The following is a 20507-nucleotide window of genomic DNA, read 5'->3' on the forward strand; positions in this document are numbered from 1 at the left end:
TTCGGGCTGAAGCTTCACAAATCTACAGGTAAAATATGATGGAAATGACATTTTTCATGTAAACCATAAGACAGAATATCTCACGTATCCAATACATTGTTTTAGTGACGTCTCTTCCATTTATGATAAGCAGAAACTAAGAGGAGAGAGAATAAAAGAAAAATAATCATAACACTCACTTGTCATTGATAGGAGCCCTAACCATATTACTTATCGGGCACTATGGTATCCTAGTCTTAAGAGCAGTTAATCGAGGCCATATGCATTCGATTCTTCTCACTCTTATATCGATTATATATATATATATATAAATGAAAATAAAAATTACTCTGTATTCGAGGTTATGTGCCGAATATCGCTTGTATGAAAAAAGAAAAGAAAAACAAAACTAATGTTAATGTACAATTGTTGCCCTAATAAACTAGTCACTAGAGTCTAGAGCATCAGGCGTCAGGTTTACGTGAACCCACCAAACCTTACGTCAAAAGTAATACCAGATAACATAAAAAGGAACGAGCCAGCAACTCATTTGCCACATCTTCCTATCTCCTTCCACTGAAAGCACAGCAGACTAGGAGGATGCCAGAAGAAGCTGAAAGCTCCGAGATCGTCGTCTTTCTCACGAAAGAACTCGAAGCCTCTCTCGAAAAGAACGGCTCGTTGGAGAGAGAAAACCATGAGTTGAGGCAAGAAGTTGGTCGTCTCAAAGCTCAAATAACTTCCCTCAAAGCACACAACAATGAGAGGAAATCTGTGCTCTGGAAGAAGTTTCAAAGCACATTGGAGCAGACTCCAGCGACAGAGAAACCGAATCCGAAAGTAGACTTCACAGAGTCAGAAGCCACAAAGGAAAGATCGGCAGCAAGATTGTTACCAACCAATGCACCACCACCAACGCCAAGGCCTCCCCCTCCTCCTACTTTGTTCAAGGAGGTAAAGGAAAACAAAGGGCCGTCAGCACCAGCACCGCCGCCTCCTCCTCCGCCCTCAAAAGCATTAATCGGGTCAAGAGGAGTGCGACGTGTTCCGGAAGTGATTGAGCTGTACCGTTCACTTACAAGGAAAGATGCACAAATGGAGAACAAGGCCAACCCTGCAGGAGTTCATGTTTTTGCACTTACTAAGAACATGATCGGAGAAATCGAAAACCGTTCATCTTATGTTTTAGCTGTAAGTTAATATTGCAAATGATTTCCGCACGCCTTTTTGCAAAAGGAGAAAACGTGTTTGCGGGAATCATTTCCCTATAGCAAACCCTATTCTTGTTATTCCATCACTCATACAGACAGAAATTTTTCTGATGCTATTTTCTACATTCATGGACAGATAAAGTCGGAGGTCGAAACGCAAGGAGAGTTCGTAAACTTTTTGATCAGTGAGGTCGAGTTTGCAAAATTTTCAAACATTGCAGATGTGGAAGCATTTGTGAACTGGCTGGATCGGCAGCTATCTTCTTTAGTCGATGAGAGAGCAGTGCTGAAGCACTTCCCGCAGTGGCCGGAACGAAAGGCGGACACGCTGCGAGAAGCCGCTTTCAGCTACAGAGACCTGAGGAATCTGAAAAACGAAGCCTCATCATTTGAGGACAACCTGAAGGAGCCATCAATCCTTGCTCTGAGAAGAATGGAAGCATTACAAGACAGGTAAGCATAGAGTACAATAGCTTATTACTATTCCATTGATATCGGAAAGTGCGGGTTAGTTGAGTTGATTGGAGCAGTAATTTAGAATAACACCTTGTTTAACGTCACAAATCCGGTTTTGCAGGTTGGAAAGAAGCGTGAGCAGCACAGAAAGAACAAGGGAGAGTGCCAGCAAGAGATACAGGGATTTTCAGATCCCATGGGAGTGGATGCTGGACACAGGGCTGATGGGTCAGGTAGGTAGAAAGCAATCACCAAATTAATTACTGTTTTACTGTTTACCATTATGGCCTCTGATAACTATGGCTTACCAATAGCTTTAATTTGGCAATCATTCGGATAATAATTTAGAGAAATATTAACAGGACACTGTCATAAGCGGGACTCTTCATGTGCTCTCCATCACCTCATGTTTTGGTACAATGTTTTATAATGTTGGTATAGAAATTGCTGTTAAATTGTGAGGTGACAAATAATCCCTAAAAAACCCACTTTAAAAGGGAAAAGGATCTGTGCCGTGATCGTGATCGTGATCATTCATCGTACATCGTGTGGTCAGAAATCATTTCAAAATTTTAAAATTTAAAATTAAATATAAATAGTATCTAACGAAAACTAATTGCACGATGTACGATGAATGATCATCATCGTGAGATCTCTAGAATCCCTAGGAAAAGGATCCGGCGGGGATCCTTTTCCCTTTAAAAGAGTCCCTAGCATTTTTCAATAATTTATGAAAGAGTGAATCATATGTTTACTGTTGACTTCCATTAACATGGTACTAAATTCGGATTAATTAGAGCTTAAGTGACTAAATATCTACCTTGTAGCTAAGCAATCCACATCTAGTTTCAACTTTCAATTGATTAAATATTGATGTACAAGCTAGAAGGTCATAATACAAAGAACACGAATTGACAACACTTCTCACTATGCATCACAAGTTGCAAGAAATGTTATTAGCACTCTAAAACAATCTATTTGTACTTTGAAACTGTTTCGAAGTGCTAACGACAATGGCTGAGGAGTGGATTTGAAGCTAGGGGATGGATTCACACACATTCTTTCGAAAGCCTCTTCATTTCACCAAAAACCATCGATTGATGTTAACTGCATATCTTGTACGCATAACTACTTGCAGATGAAACTGAGCTCACAAAGGCTAGCCAAGGAATACATGAAGAGGATTATTAGAGATGTGGAGTCCAGCGAATGTCCAAGAGAAGAAAGTCTCCTGCTTCAAGGAGTCCGTTTCGCTTTCCGGGTACACCAGGTAGTGAAGCTCTTCACAAACGCGGTTCCAAATTTCTAGCCCTACTTGTTAATTTGTTGAACCAGGTGCTCACACACCCAAAATTCAGTTTGCAGGTGGTTTTGATTCGGAGACGGTTCTCGAGTTCGAGGAACTAAAGAAGATACGCACGAATAGTAGACGAAATGGCACGATTTAGCTCGCTCTATATAGACTTGGACCCGGAAATTGATCGATGGGGTGTAAGCAGATTAGTAGTAGCAAAAAAATGTGTCTGTAAAATGGCCAACATTTTATTATACTGGTAAACTCCTAGATTGGTTTAATTTGAATATGGATTCGAAAGGTCTTCACTCAGGAAAATTCTCCGATTTGGAGGATGACGGAAGCGGAGGACGTCTTCCGTCGAACCACCACAGTCCTTAATCACATTGATGCATAATGAAACCGGTGGGTAAACAAGATCTGATTGATGCTACTTAATTCAACATGACTACAGATAATCAGAAAGAATATCACTAGACACACCAACTCTTTTACCAACTATTATCTCAACTCTCTCACATGACGCGAGTCCCATGAGAATTCGGAACCACATAGGATCCGCATCAAGTAAGATTGCTGAAATAAAAAATGAGAAAAAAAGGTGGTGCGTCTAGCATCATTTGATGAAAAGGAAGACATGAAGCGTAGAATTGCTCATTCATTACATACAGAATGTGGAAGAGAAGGAACAAGGCATTTGATACACCGCCTAGATCTGTATCAAATTCCTCTCCAGCAAGATTATACCAATTCTCTTGAGACTAAGAGTTCTGGGATCCAACAGGTGAACCCAATCACTCCTCCAATGACTCACGAGAATAGGACTCCCTGTATTTGAAGTCCCATACGCTCCTACTTGTGGAACCCTAATGCAGGGAGTTCAGCTCTCGTGAGTGGCCAATATTTATCATGAATCCTTCTACATAACACCCATAGGCCAATATTTATCGTCAACCCTCTTCATTAAATCAAAATCCAATACGTCTACTCAAAATTCGAAGTATCAGAGTCTCTCCAAATCCTAAGAAAATACTAGATTAAGCTAGTGGACCACGTCACTCATCTGACCATACTCATAAAAAGCAACGCTCCATATTTAGGTCTCAAAACATAGAAATTTTAGTGTAGAAAACCAAAACCCTACGTCCCAGACCAAAAAACCACCCTACCCATCCCCCTGATTGTCAGGCTAATACCTACTCCACTCTTTGATGCTACCCTCTCTCTTTGGCCTAGTCTGATTTTCGAACAAAAGAGAGTGGGACCAAAAATAGGGTAGATGTGAACGTGAAAAATCAAGGAGGTGGGATAAAGTGGTTTTTTTTCTCTGAACCATAGGGTTGAGAATTTCTGCCTCTACACCATATGCATGTCCCACAGATGTCTCCGATCTTTATGAGTATGGTTGGACTAGTTACGTTGTACACCAACCAAACACAAGAGTTTCTGCATACAACCACAAGCAAGCATGACAATTCTTCAAGATGCAAATATAAGACTTGAGATTTAAAAACTCATTCATTTAGATTTTTATACCAACCAAGCACTGATGAAGGATTCATGGTCACAACCTTTAGATTTTTATACCAAGAGTTGAGATTTAAAAACTCATTCATTTAATCTCCACCAATGGTCAAATCTAATGATGGATGACCACACATTCCTTGGTCACCAAACATTTCCTTAAAACATAATTGGACAATCAACAATCCTCCTAAACAAATCTGAATGAATGTTCCATGCACAACCACCTTATATAAATCTGTATTTCTTAAAAATGAGAAGAGTTAAACAAAGGGTTGGATGATTTTTTTTTTCACTCAAATTTAAGTTTGGAGAAGAATGTAGGAAGGATCAATGATTGCTTTCACCCAACCCTAACCCTTCCCTAAAACTTCCCCATCTTTGAGAATAAAAAAAAAACCAACCCTTCAATATTCCATTAAACTTCCCAAATTTTGAAAACTACTCAATCTCTCCGCCAAATTTAGGGGGTGTATTCAAGTGGAAATTTGAGAGATTTTAATGGATTTATAAATCTATGGATTTTTGTGTGAGTTTAACTAATTTGTAGAGATTCCATGTAAAATTTTGATTCAATTCCCTCGAAATCTCATAGGGAGAGATGAGATTTGTGGATGCTTAAAATACACTACAAAATCTCTCAAATTCCCTCTAATCCCTCAACTTTTCCAAATTCTTTAAATTCAAATTCTAATTGAATACACCTGAAATGTTATAAACTTCTTTAAAATTCTAATTGAATAAACCCGGATTTCTAAGTATTTTAATAAACTATCATAAAATCTTGATTAAATACACATTGAATTTCAAAGAATCACTTAAAATCCTGATTGAATACCTCTAGATTCATTAAAAGAATTAAATCCCTCAAAATCCTAATTGAATACACACCCTTAACTAAACAATTTGAAATTCAACCCCAAAATTTAACATTCTACTCAGATAAACCACAATGCAAAATATAAACAACTCAAACAAGTAAAACCACAATTTCATCAAACCAAAGCAATCATAAAAAGCAGTCAAATTTCATTTAATTATTAAGAAATGCAGCAAAGATAAACAGATAAGAACGCCAAAGGTTTCACATTAATTCTAAACAAACCGCTAAGTCTGACAAAATCCAAAAGGACACGAGAACCGCCATGCGAACAGCTACACGCACCTGCTGCTCTCACTTGGATCTCTGCCTCATCTTTCGGCGCTTCCTCTTCAACCTCCTCATCCTCTTCTTCTTCCACTGCAATAACACGACACAAATTATATCAGTTTCATAATTCAAGGATCGGAAACTAAGGCATTGTTTGGAAAAGCTTCTCTCTTATCAGAAGCACTTTTGGGAAAAGCTAAAAACTGAGGATGCAGAAATGTAACAGCTACGAGTTGTTACCTTGGCTCTCATGGCAGCTAAGCGAGACTGGAAAACCTTGCGCTATTTGTTGGAGGTCCTCCGATGAGAACCGGCGGACGAGAAATGGGAGACGTGCTGTGGGAGTGGGGTGGTTAGAGTTTATAAGCAAAACCCTAGCTGTGTTTTGGGACGTTGGATGTAATTGACGGACATGGGCTCGAGCTAGGTGACAATTATAGGGCATTATTGGGCCGCCATCTAAATCAGTAGTTCTTTGTTATTACTTGGGCTTTGGCCCGTAATTATTATTACCGATTACATTGGAGGAAATCCAAACGTTGCTAATGTATTGAATTCCTTTCTCCGTAATTTAGATGAATGTAGTTTAAATTAGGGATGGGCACGGTTCGATTCGGTGTGGTTCCACTTAAAGTTATTACTAAAATCGTATGGTTTGGTTCATGCCAGTTTACGGTTTTAACCAAAATTATATATATGTTTTTTCTACTTCTAATACCAAACACATATTTCAACTACAAATTCAAGTAAATTTGAGTTTCCACTACTAGATTTACAAGATTTGTGACCAGAAGATAGAAAGTGTGCATATAAATGTAAATCAAAAGATAGAAAGGCTCATATCAAGACTCTGAAATCCCGTTTCTAGATTTTATTGTTATAATCTACGTATCTGTATTATTAAGATTTTATATTATTTTTCGAGAATTTATATTGATTTATTTGAAATTAAATTTCAATTAAACTAGTTACGAAGAGTAAAGTTTGGAAAATTATTATTAACTTGACCTTTCGAGGTCACAAGTAACGTTTTCAAATAGGTCTCGAAGCCGCGAGCGCATAGGCGAAAGCCGTTTGCGAGTCTGGGTTATAACGGAATAGTTACAAACGTTTGAAGTTCTGAAACTTTAGGTTGTGAAAATTATTTAACTTCCACTAGAGGGTAAAAGGCCCAAATATATAATGGGGTTAAGGGAACCGGCTATCGGGGGAAAAAGAAGAAAGGAAAAGAGGGATTTTTTTTCCCTTCCATTTCGTCAACCCGTGCACCCACAAACCCGACTTCAACCTGGCCAAATTCCAGCCAATCTCCACCATTTTTTCAGGCCATTCTCACCCTCCTCCACCTGCAACTTATTCCACAACCTCTCATCTACCATATTTGCTCAAATTCAAGGGTTTTTTAGGCCAATTTCGAGAAGAACCATACCGGAGAACTCGGAGGTTCTCGACGGCGATTCGCTGTTCCGGTGAGTATCACCATGCACCATCATCCTTAATCAACTTCCCTTGTATCCAAGAACAAGACCCAATCAATTATAGGGGCGTTGGAACATCGAGGAAGTCGAATTGAAGAACACCCACCTTAGGGTTTCGGTGGTTCGTGGCCAGTTTGGGGTGTTTTCCGGCCAAATTGGCCTTGGCCGCAGGTATAAAGTTTACTCTACTTGTTGAGATCTTCATTCTTGTGAAATTTGAGAATTTTGGAAAAAGTCAAATTTTCCGATATGTAACATTTGATTTATGAAATGCTGTTTGTTGAGTATATTTTCGATAAGGTCCGTCACTTGAATATTCTAACAATTGACGATCTTACCATTGAATTGACACCAAATGTTAGTGTGCTATTGTAGATATTGTTTACAGACCTTAGGGAATTACTAGTGAAAATCTAGTGGGCATATTGTTAGCGACTTGAATATATGAAATATGATTATTATCTTAAATTCCTATATTAGTATTTGTGAATATGAATTGGTCTTATAATTATGATTTCTATTGAAATGTGAATTTTATATATTTAGCCATAAACCTATGCTAATTAACTATGATTTAGCTTATGTATTGTTGATGTTTGTGATATATATGTGTTTGATTATCTTTTTAATAATGTGAGCGATAATTATGATGAATGTTGTGACGATTATGGGAGCTAATTATTGTTTGATAATTATTTGGATATGCTTGCCAACTGGATACCTATTTGAACTTGGCACTATTACCTAGCATGAGATGGAGATGGAAGTTAGGAGATGAGTTAGGTACTTTATTGAATTTTAGTAGAAATAGTAATTAAGGGAATTCCTTGTGTTGTGCTCCATCTGACTTGATGCTGTTTGATATATGAAATCGATAGCATGTATGCGTATAATTATGTTTAATGTGTGATGATGAGATTGCACCACGTAGTTGTGGTATATGGATGGTTCTGCTTGGTATATCCGCGATGGGGGGGACCATATGTATTCAGGGGTGATCATACTTGGTATATCCGCGATGGATGATCACTGCCTGCACGATGAGTTTATGCCTATGGTCCTGGTTGGTATATCCGCGATTGGGTACCATACGCATTTTAGAGGTGATGATGATTAGTTGTACATGGTGCATTTTTGGGCGAGCATATTGGTTTGGTTCTGTTGAGTGGTCCGGAACCCGAGGTGTTGAATTTCATGGAGTGGCCTAAAATCCCATTGTTTGGAGAAGTAGACTTGGCCTAGCTGTGTCAATATAGCCTTAGTGTTATATATATATGTTTGCGTCAATGGTTTCGAGAGTCTTGTGAATTGAGTTAGAAAAGATGTTGGACGTCTAAGTGACTTCTTTGGGATTTTCTATGATTCGATTATGATTTCATAAAGTATGAATTTAGAAGATATGAGAATGATTGTTATTACTTTGATCAAATTAATTAATAATTGCGGCTAGAGAATGGTTTTGTGTTTTGTCGGCTCTTAAATATGATGTCTGTGTTGTGAATTGCGATATCATGATGAGACATAATGTGACATCCCACCTCGCCCAGGGGAGTGATCCTTAAATGTATATTCTCATCCCTACCTAGCATGAGGCCTTTTGGGAGCTCACTGGCTTCGGGTTCCGTAGGAACTTCTAAGTTAAGCGAGAAGGGGGCTAGAGCAATCCCATGATGGGTGATCCACTGGGAAGTTGCTCGAGAGTTCCCAAAAACAAAATCGTGAGGGTGTGCTGGGAGCCCAAAGCGGACAATATCGTGCTATGGTGGTGGAGCGGGCCCAGGAAGTGATCTGCCCCAGGCTGGGATGTAACACATAATGATTTATATGTTGGATGGAAGAGAAATCATGTTTTCATGGGGATTGGTTATGTAGCCCGAGTCGAAGAATTACATGTTGTCAGGTTATAATAAATGATTGAGGAATGCTATGCTTTTCTGCTTGAACTTAGTGGAATAAACATTTGATTTTGTGATAAGTGAACTATGAATGGCTTGATCCATATTTAGGGTACGTAGGCAGTCTAACAAGGAGGTTAGATGCAGCCATAAGGTAAACGAAAAATTTCTTTGCAATTTGATTCTCGAATTGCGATTTGCCATATTCCTAAGACGGGGTATGTAAGAAATACGAGTAATTGGGTGACGTCACGTGTCGATCCTGGACGTATGTCAGGATCGGGGCGTGACAAAGACCAAAGTGTAGATCTTAAACTAAAGCTAAAACTAAAATGTACATAGTGCATAATATACTGGAAAAGAATGGAGAAAAATAATGTAGGGAGAGAAAAGTGATAAAATAACAAAGGAGGGGGAGAGAAGTGAAGAAAAATATTGGGCTTATGCACATGGTATTCTTGGAAAAATATATTATTTATATAAAAATAATAATAAAACAATAATTTATATTAAAAGCGGTTCGGTTCGGTTTCTCTGGTTCTTAATATTTCCAAACCAGAATCAGAACCGTCTGAAATGGTTCGGTTATGTTTTTGTTCCAGTTTTGACTTTTTTGGTCTACGCAGTTTTTTACGGTTTTTTTTGTCATAGTTAGATTCGGTTTTCCGATTTGACGATTTTTATGCCCACCCCTAATTTAAATTATTTTAATATTTGTAAAAACAATAACTGTTTTTGAAATTTAAACTTAAAAATGATTCTACATTTTTCGACATTCGAAAAAAGAAAACTTCTTACTTTGGTCCCTAAGATGAAAAAAATACCTTTAATTTAATAAACAATGACCAAAATGATTTGACAAAAATGAGGGTATTATTGTCGTTTTATATTTATTTAATCAAGATTTTTCATGAAATGATCAAAATTGATGATGAACAAATTCAATGACTACTTTTATCAATTTCAAATTTTAGAGTTAGGAATTAAGAAGAGGAGTTAGGCTAATCTGACAGTGGGCCCCATCATCTAACTAGCAAAACACGTGTCAAGCACTAGAAGCGAGTATTCCTAAAAAACTGTGCAGCGAGCCATGGCAGTGGGCCCCATCGTCTAACTTGGAAGCTAATCCAATCCAAAGCCAGGCCGGTAACATATAAATTCAATCCAATCCAAAATTTTCCAATCCCACTCATTCTCCGTCCACTCCCATTCTATCCAGTCCCCAAAACTCGCACCACCAACCACGCTCAACGCCATTTCTGAGCGGAGAATGGGGACTGGTGCGTCCAAGAGGACGGATGATGGCTCCCACGGCGGCGAGGAGCCGGAGGAGGAGGAGCATTTGGACCAGGGAGGAGGACAGCTCTACGTGTCGTTGAAGATGGAGAACAATTACAAGCTCAAGAAAGGCGAGCTTCTTCCTCACGTCTTCGGCTCCGTCCCGCTCGTCGGCTCTTGGGATGCTTCCAAAGCTGTAATCTTTCTACAAAATTAATCCAATTAGTTCACTTTCTTTCGGTTGGTTAATCCCGTTTTTTGTTTTCTGATTGCTGATTGATTAAATTGGTTGTATGAATGATTACTAGCTTTCAATGGAGCGGGAATCGACTTCCATGTGGGAATTGAGCTTTGTTGTTCCTCCGAATCATGGTAATTTATCATTCCGCTTTCAATTTTCGAATTTCATTTCCACGAATTGTAATTATAAGCTTTGAATTACTGTACTAGTATTTGCTTAGTTCAATTCTGTTGCCACTGTGGAGTCGAAAGGTCTTGGTTTTCGATTTTTGATTGGATATGATTGTGTTTTTTGTGCCGGAACTAGAAACTTTGGACTTCAAGTTTCTTTTGAAGCCAAGGAACAACAACGCACCTGCACCTTGGGTTGTGGAGGAGGGTCCGAACCGCCAACTCATTGGAGGGGCCTTGCAAGGGGATCAAAGGCTGGCCATATTTAGGCTTAACAGTGATGAGGTTCTTGAGTACCGGGTGTTCATTAAGGCAGATAGGGTATCGCCATTTGATCTTGCAGCCAGTTGGAGAGCTTATCAGGATAACCTTAGGTCTTCTGCTGTTCGCGGAATTCCTGATGTCAGTTTAGATACAGTGCCAGAGATAGGTGCTGAGGTACGTTTCAAGTCAGTAGATTTGCATCTCTTTATTGCTCGTTTATTTTATTGACATTTTATCGGTTGTAATTGCGGTCCTGGTTGGCTCAAATCAAAGTGAGGTGGTTAGATTGTTTCTATACCTGTTCGAGAAGCTTTTGACCATTTTCGTTGGTTGGCTCAAAGTGGGGTTGTTATATATGCAGAATGGCTCTTCAGCTAGTTTGGAGCTTGACCTTGAACATTACGTTGTTCCAGCTCCTTCAACTTCTGCCAATTCAGGTCATGTGTATGCAGCTAACATGACAGAGACTCCAAGGTCATTAAATCTTTCTGGAATTTTTACCAAAGCAGATGGCTCTACCGGTGCTTCATATACCTTCAAGGATAGTGGTGTTTTATCCGATCGACATGCAACTACAAAGGTTAATAAATATATAAACTACTCTCTCTCTCTCTCTCTCTCTCTATTCTTACTTTTGCATTGTTTTGTTGCAACTTTGATCAGAATAACTTTGGTGCATCTGAATGTTAACTTCTACAGTAAGAAGCTCTAAGCATATTCTGGGACAATATTTGACTGTGGAGAATTTTAATCCATTGTACCGTATTACATATAGCATACCTCTAATTCAAAGTTTATGCAGGAGATGGAGGTTGATATCCCAGATTCATCCAAGCTCTATTCTCCCTCTGGGATGGTTGAATCAAAGTCAGTGGGAACGTTTTCACCTTTCCAAAAGCAAGATAATCACAAGGGTCTCTTTGTGGATAGGGGTGTTGGATCTCCTAGGCTAGTTAAATCTTCTAGTACTAGTACTTTCTCCGAGTCCAGATTTGATACAGAAAAAAAGGTCTGTAGGGACGAGCATCTGGCCTTGAAGATTATCAAAATTTAACTCATCTCTACCTGCAGTGGGTGTTGTTCTGAAACTCTATCTTTCTATCCTTTTTATCAGAATTCGATGCCAGAAGCTGCTGGAGCGGTTGCGGCTGCAGCTGTAGCTGATCAAATGCTTGGACCAAAGGAAGATAAGCATTTGGCAATTGTCCTGGTATTGTCTTGCTTGAGTGGTTGGCCACACAGCTTAGAACTTTATAAATATAGTTTTAGTGTTGTTTATTAGTTTGTTTTTTCTTTAGTTGTAAAATTTAAACGTATTACTTAGTAGCCTGAAACGTGGAAGGTTTCATTTTGGTTGATTCATAATTTGTTCATGAGTATATTTTAGAGCAGACAGTTCTAACAAGTTTTACGTACTTCAGGTTGGTTTGCCTGCTCGTGGAAAAACTTTTACAGCAGCTAAGCTTACAAGGTATCTCCGCTGGTTGGGTCATGATACCAAGCACTTCAATATTGGAAAGGTTGCTAGCTATTTTTATAATTGACAACTGTTTGTTCTATTCAATGTTTGAAATATATGAAAGTGGACACCAACATGACTTTTTTGTATTTTTTGTTGCAGTACCGCCGTCTTAAGCATGGAGCTAATCAGGTAAAATTATAGGAAGTTGAAGTTTGGTTTGGTTGATTAATTGGCAGAGTTTTTAGAAGTCCTTAGTGGTTAACTGGTTATCTGTTGACTGATGAGTGATCCTACACAATGCAATCCATTCGGCTCTCTGCCTAACTTTTTCATCACTAGAATCTTAGTTTAAACTTTTGCAAACATGTCACGTGGTATTCCTGTGTCAAAAGAAAATTGACATGGTTCTACAATAGTGAAGATGTGGGTATGGACTATGGATATAAATTTAAACACTGTTTAGATTATTTAATCTAATAGTTCTTGGTGCCCTACGAAATTTCACCATATTTTATTCATGCAGACTGCTGATTTTTTCCGACCTGACAACCCTGAAGGCATGGAGGCACGTAATGAGGTGAATGTCCTTTGATTTACTTTCTTTTAGACTAGGTAAATCATGATAGATTCTCCAGTTTAGAAAAGACCCATCTTGAACGGATGTTTCTCAAGTGAAATAGATGAGGTATTCTCCTGTTTAGAAAAGACTCATCTTGAACGGATGTTTCTCAAGTGAAAGAGATGAGGTCTTATAAGAAACACGAAAGAGAAAACGAACCTAATGAAGTGAAAACACTTTGAGGGTGAGCACTTTTGGCTTATGTCAGTCAGGCATTAGTGTATGACAGTCTATAGGTACTTATAACTCTGCAGAATATTTGTGCTTGAGAGTAGTACTATTTATAGTAAATTGGATTTCATGAGGCAAATGGCTAAGTTAACACAATGTTGACCTTTTTCTTTGTACATAGTTTTAATATATCACGTGCTACTAGGTAGCAGCCCTGGCATTCGATGACATGGTTTCTTGGATGCAAGAGGGTGGCCAGGTAAGTCCTTCTACGTGAGTGATTTGATCTCTAGTGGCTTCTGATTAATCCTTTCTTTTTAACATATCCAATTGGATTATAGGTAGGAATATTTGATGCCACAAACAGTTCAAGGAAACGGAGAAATATGCTCATGAAATTGGCTGAAGGAAAGTGCAAGGTACTATGAGTATTGAACGGAGTGACAGTTCCCAACAGACATTGTAAAAACTTGGTCTTAAGCCTTTATCGTACTTGTTTTGTCTATTCATGTTTATGTAATTCTTTGCAGATTATTTTTCTGGAAACATTATGCAACGATGAACGCATTATAGAAAGAAATATACGTCTTAAAATTCAGCAAAGTCCCGATTATGCAGAACAGTATGTTTAGACCTGGACCATTAGTTCCATATCTTGATTGATTATGCGGTACATTAACTGTTGTCCCTCTGCAGGACAGATTTTGAGGCTGGGTTACAGGACTTCAAAAGTCGACTGGCTTATTATGAAAAAGTACTCCCCTAAGACATATACTATTAATTGTTTGGTGAAGTTTGGTCTTCAACTGTTCTTGTTAATCATATTTAGATTTACTTTTATGCTGCCACTGCTAGGTTTATGAGCCAGTAGAGGAAGGGTCGTACATCAAAATGATTGATATGGTCAGTGGTTATGGAGGCCAAATACAAGTAAGATCAAATCATTTTTGTATCATTCTCTTTGGAGAGTAGTGAACTGTAGTAACTATATCAGAAACGTCACTTTCATGTGTTTTATTTGTTCCAGAGGTAGATATAACTAACGGATTTCGATCTTTCTACATCTTCTGAAATTATTAAGCGTGTTATTGTTGAACCTCCTACATATATGTAAATTCAATTTAATGCCACTAAGTTCTTCCCCCCTTTAACATCCTTGGCCTAGATTTTATGCGCGTGTAGCTTTGACTTTTGATTCATATCCACTCAGAAGCTTTCTGTTTGGTTCAGGTGAACAACATCAGTGGCTATCTTCCTGGACGAATTGTTTTCTTCCTGGTATGTTATTACTTGAAGAATATAGCTTAGTAAAAGGTTCCTCTTTTAAATTGTCTTGGTAAAAGGTTTCTCTTTTAAATTGCACTTGTGAATACCATACCAAAATCTTACAGTAGAATGTCCACATAAAGAACCGAGATTAGTTGATTATCCCCAAGCCCCAAACCCGCTCCCCACCCCCACTGCCTGTTTTGTGCTCCTTTGTCACTTTGTCTCTTCATACTTTGGTAAGGTATTCATATATTTCTGGTACACCGTTGTAGGTGAATACACACCTCACGCCCCGCCCAATATTACTTACTAGGCATGGAGAGAGTATGGATAATGTTAGAGGCAGAATTGGAGGAGACAATCCTTTGAGGTTTGCCTTTGCTGTTGATTATCTTGATATAATAATACTGGTTTACTCATGTTAAAATATGCATTTCGTATAGTAACCGCTCAAACTTATCTGATCCTCAATTCTATTAATCTCGTTTTATAACTCGTAAGTATGATTCATGTTTCTCTATGCTAACATATGATGGCATTGCTCCCACCATGGTTTCTTTCAGTCTATTATACAATTTTGGTTTTACCTCATTATAAGACCTGTTCCTTAAGATTTTTTTCAACCTTCTTCATAAAGCTTTTTAAATTCCGCATAAATTTTGATTTTTGATGGTAGTGCTGGGTTGTGCCTTACCAAATGATATTCCACTTGTTTCAACAGTGATACAGGAGAAATTTATGCAAAGAAACTTGCTAACTTTGTTGAAAAGCGACTGAAATCAGAACGTGCTGCTTCTGTAAGCTTCAGCAATATCTAATATTCAGTTTTAATTTTGTAGCTTTCCATATGAAGTAAATGCTAGCTGTTGGTTGATCCTTAGTTCTCATGTAGTCTGCATATATCTCTGTTGATCAGGAAAAAAGTCTTCATCTATCTCTTACTAAAATCATATGCTTTGACCATGGGTGGTGTGACGGATAAAGCTAAATGTAAACTTGAGGATATATAATATCAGCTGTTTAACGTTGGAAAACTATATAATATGCTTTGAATGTACAGTTGCCAACTATTGTTTTAAGAATCTAGAAAGAAAATACTTCTGAATCGTACCAACGTAATTGAGGATTGAGTGTTGCATTTTTCATGGATAGGGTTTTCATTGTTGAATAGATGAACAAAAGTGGAAATGCAACCAGGATTTAAATGCAAAACAAATATGTTATGTGTCCTAATTATCTTACTAGTCGAACATATGTTAATGTCTGGGTTCTTTTCGTCATGGTATGTAGCGTTTGTAAGGGGTGCAGCCGTGTCCCTGACATCATTCTTAATTTTTGTTATTTGAAGTTTAGCATTACAATTTTTTGTTCGCTTGTTTTCGAATTTTTCTTTCACTGTCCCTTGACTGAATGTTATAATACGTGTGTAGAATGAATAATATTACTTTTCTTCATGTGTTCAGATTTGGACTAGCACGCTGCAGCGAACAATTTTGACAGCAAGTCCCATTGTAGGATTTCCCAAGGTTAGTGTGCATCTTTTAGAATGTCATGAACTTCTTTAGCCTCTCAAGTTCTATACATTTAATATAACTGAGTCCCAGAAATTTAAACATTATTAAGCATGCTTGGTTTATGGTTCTTTACAATTTTGCTAGATACAATGGCGTGCACTGGATGAGATAAATGCTGGAGCCTGTGATGGAATGACGTATGAAGAGATACAGAAAAACATGCCGAACGAGTATGAGCATGTTACAGTATTCTCTAAGTTAGAAGTCTTTGTTGTTTGCTAATATATGTTTGACTGCAGGGCACGTAATAAAGACAAACTGAGGTATCGGTATCCTCGTGGAGAATCTTATTTAGATGTTATCCAAAGGTTTGTAGTTTACAGTTGCAATATACGATGAGTTCTTGTAAGCCAACCTGTTCAGTAGAATTTAACTTCCACCGCAAATGCAGGCTAGAGCCAGTAATCATTGAACTCGAACGACAACGTGCACCTGTTGTGGTTATATCTCACCAGGTAGATGATACACGTCGCATTAATATATGCTTAATCATCGCCTTCTTCCCTTTCTTCTTTCGTTGTTGTGGTCGTAATAATTAAATGCTTGTTTATTGCTTTATTTTTGTAGGCTGTTTTGAGAGCGTTATATGCTTACTTTGCTGATAGGCCTCTGAAAGAGGTTCCACACATTGAGGTAATTGATGAAAATTACTAATTGATTCTGTTTCGTGCATTTCTTGCATTCAAGTGCCTGCTTCTCTGACATTCGTTTGGGGTTGAAAAGAAAAGGCCGAATACCCTTTACCCTTTTATGCTCAAGTTACGCTTTGATAAGTTTCTTTCATGTCTAATCCCTTTCTAATCCTCTCGAAATAAAAATCAGTCACTTCTACCTTCGACCTACCTTGAATTTTATGAATTATCTGATACATCATACGAGCCCCAGAAGTAGGTCTTCCTGGTTCATCACTTTAGCTGCTCGATCTCATGAAGCTCATTCCGACGGCCATTTTTTTCGATTTCAGATGCCACTTCACACCATCATAGAGATTCAAATGGGAGTTACAGGCGTACAGGAGAAAAGATACAAGCTCATGGATTGAACATTTGCTACCCGAAACTTTTCTTGGTAACTTAAAAGGTTCCGGAATGTTTCTGTTATCGTTAAATTATTTTTGCCGTCTCCATTCGTGAACACAACGAAGTATTAGCAGAAATGTCTCAACTGTATCCATCTACAATAATAAGTATCCTTGCAGTTTAAGCGAAGTTTCACTTTTCGTTAAATTATTTTTGCCAAGGCTCCAACCGAGGGTTAGGCTAGAGGGTTCATGAGCCCCACGAAATCTGAAAGGATCAAAGGACTAACCGGCTAGTCTAGTCCAGCCAGTCTCGGGCTGGGCTAAAATTTTGATTAATCCTGTTGGATATAACCGACAGTAATAGTATTTATTCCTGTCGGATATAACCGACATAAATGGTTGCAAAAATTTGAAATTCAACAGCTAGTTATCGTTGGATTCAAATGTTTTATTTTTGTTTTTTTTTTTTTGGGCCAAATTTTTGTTTATGAAATTTAAAAATTCTCTTTTTTTTTTCCCTAAGCCATTCATAAACACCTAAGTCATTCCTACGTCATTTAAAATTTTAAATTATGCCTTGGTTTATGAAATTTAAAAATTCTCTTTTTTTTTTTTTCAAGCAATACCTAAGCCATACTATCTTACTTCATTCTATTTCAGTTCTTCACATTATATTTTCTTACCTCTTTCAATAATCTTTACTTTAATTTTTTCAATAACATTAAATAACATTAAACAATATTAAACAATATTAAACAATATTAAATAATATTAAACAACATTAAAAAAAATATTTAACAACATGAAAATTAAACAACATTTTGAAAAATATTTAACAACATAAAACTTAAACTCCTTTTCTATGCTATTTTTGGCCCAAAGATGCGCAACAAGATCTTGTTGTAGGTACTTGTTTATGGCACGGAACGTATCATTCTATAACACCTCATGTACTCATTTATAGAGATACTACCAATTCTTGAGTTGAAAGGCAAATTAGGCTCATCATATATTTTTGCACGAGCCCTTCTTGACCTATTTCGATCTTCTTGGTCGTCATCGGACTCTCCATCAATATACCATCTCGGTCATCCTCCACAATAATATGATGTAAGACATCATGATGGAGTCCAAATTTTCTCGACTCCACCCTCTTGTCGGTTCGCTGATAATCTTCCACCGTGCGTGTAGAATACCGAAAGCTCCCTCAACATCTTTTCGTTATGCCTCTTGGTGTAAGGTAAACAACTTTTTAGTGTCATTCCTAGGGGTTGGAATTGCTTGGACAAGTGTTGCCCACTTTGGGTAGATTTAATTTGCCAAGTAATACCCCATATTGTACTGACGATCGTTGATGTGGTAGTCAAGTTGAGGTGTTTTACCTTCCGTCAGGGTATTGAAGAGAGGTGAACGCCTAAGAACTGTAATGCCATTTTGGGATCCAGGGACTCCAAAGAAAGCATGCCAGATCCATATGTTATACGAGGCAACCGCTTCTAACACAATAGTTGCCTTTCTCGACCTTCCGCAGAAGCCTCATTGCCATATGGTGGGACAGTTCTTCCAATTCCAATACATGCATTCTAATACCCTATCATGCCCGGAAACCCATGGTTTTCAGCTTTGCGAAGGAGCCGATCTACATCTTCTTGATTTGGCTCGCAAAGGTACTCGTCTTTGTAAACCTGAACAATTGTGACACAAAATTGTTGAAGAGTTTCAAGGCATGTAAACTCAGACATACCATGGGTTTCATCCATCGAATCAGCTGGGAAGCCATAGGCTATCATTCAGAGTGAAACAATAACCTTTTAATGAGGTGAGAAACCAAGGTGGCATGCTCTGTCCCGTTTCTGTCAAAAGTATGGATTGACCTGCTGGACATCACGAAGTACACGTGTGAAGACATGACACCTCATCCGGAAGCGAAGTATGAAATCCTCTTTTGTGTACACCAAGTTGGGGTTGAAGTAGTTGTTCATCAAATTGGCATGCGTCATTGCTCTGTTTCCTGGTTTGTAAGAGAGATCAGCAACATAGCCACCCCATTCAAGTTGTTGCGCAGTTGGCTGACACACCATGGCCACAGCCATGGCTGTTGCTATGTTTTGTGCATTGCGCCATACTTCATCTTCTTCATCAGACTCTTCATCTTCTCGTCTCATATGCGCCCATTTTTCTTCCAATTTGGAATTGGATGAGGACCCCTAGTTGGAATCCGAAGAGAATCCAAAGTTGGAATTCATTGCAAATTTGAATTGAAAGATATTGAATTGAAATAGATTGAATTCAAAGTTGTGTGAATTATAACCCAATATCCACCCTATTTATAGCCCAAAAAAATTCAAATCCAACGGCTAGCTGACGTCACTTAGCCGTTGGATTTGAATTTAAGTTGTAGTTTTTAAATAACAAATTATGTTTGGCCCTAGGTTGGAGATGGAGGCAAATATGATCATGTACTGTTCATTAAAATATTAAGATCTTGGAGGGCCAGAGGGTTAAAACGAGCCATCTGGCCAACCCTCGGTTAGAGATGGCCTTCGCTTTTTCTAATAGCTCTAGGCAGGAATGAAGTAGCTTACTTTGTAGTTGATGGGTAATCTCTGAGTCTTGGTTCTCGGGGTCTTGTTTCTAACCGGCTTGTGCAGGTTTAGAGAGTAAAGTTACTATTGTAGTCCGACGATTAAGCTTTATGTGTATTTTGGTTCACCTAATTTGTTACCATCCTTTCATTAAAAATAAGTGCATAAATCTATGGTATCCAGAGTATAAAATATTGTGGGTTTATTAATCTTACTAATGGTATTTTTTACTAAAAATTAACGGTTAAGAAAATTTAAAATGATTAAAGTCTCATTAAGTAGTCACTTAGTGCTACGGTCTAGTGATATTTATTTTTACTTTCAAGTAGGAGGTCTTATGTTTGATTATCACTAAAGGCGAATTTGAACCATATTATTGCTAGTCCATTGTGAGCTAAGCCCACCTTCTGCTTTAATGTAGATAATACTGTTTGTTAAGGAAATAACCAAAAAAAAAAGTCTCATTTAAGTAGTGCAAACATGTATAGTAGTCTTAGTAGAAGTGCTATTGGGTGCAGTTTCCCTTTATTTTCTTTTCTCTAGGCTCGCTAGTCCAGTAGCAAAAAGTCCATTGGTTCTGCAATCGCCCTGTCTTTGATTCCTGGAAAGATCTTGACCTTTCAGGCAGCTTATTTGACTCCCAGAATTTTGCAAAGTGGGGGGTCCTGCTCTATGCGAACAATACGATGATGAAACAAGGCCAAGTGTGCGTGTAAATTATTTTTGCCAAATCTCCATTCGTTAACACAACGAAGTATTAGCAGAAGTGTCTCAACTGTATCTATCTACAATAATAAGTAATCCAAACTATTTAAGCGAAGTTTAGTTACCCAAAAAATCTTTGCAGTTTAAGCGAAGTTTCACTT

The 20507-nt window shown here is 38.0% G+C and overlaps 2 protein-coding genes and 1 long non-coding RNA gene across 4 annotated transcripts; 2 read left to right on the forward strand and 1 right to left on the reverse strand.

Annotated features, from left to right (window-relative positions):
- Positions 1–358: 358 nt before the first annotated feature.
- LOC103945149 (protein CHUP1, chloroplastic) lies at positions 359–3252 on the forward strand. Of its 2 annotated transcripts, none has more exons than XM_009355689.2 (5): positions 359–1170; positions 1327–1643; positions 1768–1879; positions 2785–2916; positions 3012–3252. In XM_009355689.2, exons 1-5 carry the CDS (start codon positions 580–582, stop codon positions 3051–3053), a joined length of 1194 nt encoding a protein of 397 aa, XP_009353964.2. In that variant the 5' UTR covers positions 359–579; the 3' UTR covers positions 3054–3252. The 2 variants fall into 2 exon arrangements, with proteins under 2 accessions (XP_009353964.2, XP_009353956.2); XM_009355681.3 differs by having other exon boundaries at positions 367–1170; positions 3005–3252.
- Positions 3253–5473: 2221 nt separating this feature from the next.
- Positions 5474–6042, reverse strand: LOC103945162. The gene is made up of 2 exons (XR_666931.3): positions 5855–6042; positions 5474–5704 (listed from the first exon to the last, which is right to left on the reverse strand). It is a non-coding gene; the product is annotated as an uncharacterized LOC103945162 (long non-coding RNA).
- Positions 6043–10252: 4210 nt separating this feature from the next.
- On the forward strand, positions 10253–17243 carry LOC103945169 (6-phosphofructo-2-kinase/fructose-2,6-bisphosphatase). The gene is made up of 23 exons (XM_009355707.3): positions 10253–10461; positions 10574–10637; positions 10813–11114; positions 11302–11520; positions 11743–11949; positions 12055–12150; positions 12362–12460; positions 12562–12591; positions 12926–12979; positions 13398–13451; positions 13534–13611; positions 13723–13814; positions 13889–13946; positions 14048–14122; positions 14423–14470; positions 14734–14831; positions 15183–15258; positions 15925–15987; positions 16120–16205; positions 16275–16343; positions 16427–16490; positions 16603–16668; positions 17000–17243. Exons 1-23 carry the CDS (start codon positions 10258–10260, stop codon positions 17075–17077), a joined length of 2280 nt encoding a protein of 759 aa, XP_009353982.2. The 5' UTR covers positions 10253–10257; the 3' UTR covers positions 17078–17243.
- The last annotated feature ends 3264 nt before the right edge of the window (positions 17244–20507 follow it).

The sequence above is a fragment of a genome, unplaced genomic scaffold (genome assembly GCF_019419815.1).
Source record: "Pyrus x bretschneideri cultivar Hongxiangsu unplaced genomic scaffold, Pyrus_bretschneideri_v1 Contig5, whole genome shotgun sequence".
Lineage (NCBI taxonomy): Eukaryota > Viridiplantae > Streptophyta > Magnoliopsida > Rosales > Rosaceae > Pyrus > Pyrus x bretschneideri.

Bases quoted from the DNA above. Each gene is read 5' to 3' on its own strand.
- LOC103945149 (XM_009355681.3), top strand. From the start codon at position 580: ATGCCAGAAGAAGCTGAAAGCTCCGAGATCGTCGTCTTTCTCACGAAA. The intron at 1,171-1,326 runs GTAAGTTAATAT...ATTCATGGACAG, and splicing joins GTTCATCTTATGTTTTAGCT to ATAAAGTCGGAGGTCGAAAC. The intron at 1,880-2,784 runs GTAGGTAGAAAG...AACTACTTGCAG, and splicing joins ACACAGGGCTGATGGGTCAG to ATGAAACTGAGCTCACAAAG.
- LOC103945169 (XM_009355707.3), top strand. From the start codon at position 10,258: ATGGGGACTGGTGCGTCCAAGAGGACGGATGATGGCTCCCACGGCGGC. The intron at 16,491-16,602 runs GTAGATGATACA...TTATTTTTGTAG, and splicing joins TTGTGGTTATATCTCACCAG to GCTGTTTTGAGAGCGTTATA. The intron at 16,669-16,999 runs GTAATTGATGAA...TTTCGATTTCAG, and splicing joins AAGAGGTTCCACACATTGAG to ATGCCACTTCACACCATCAT.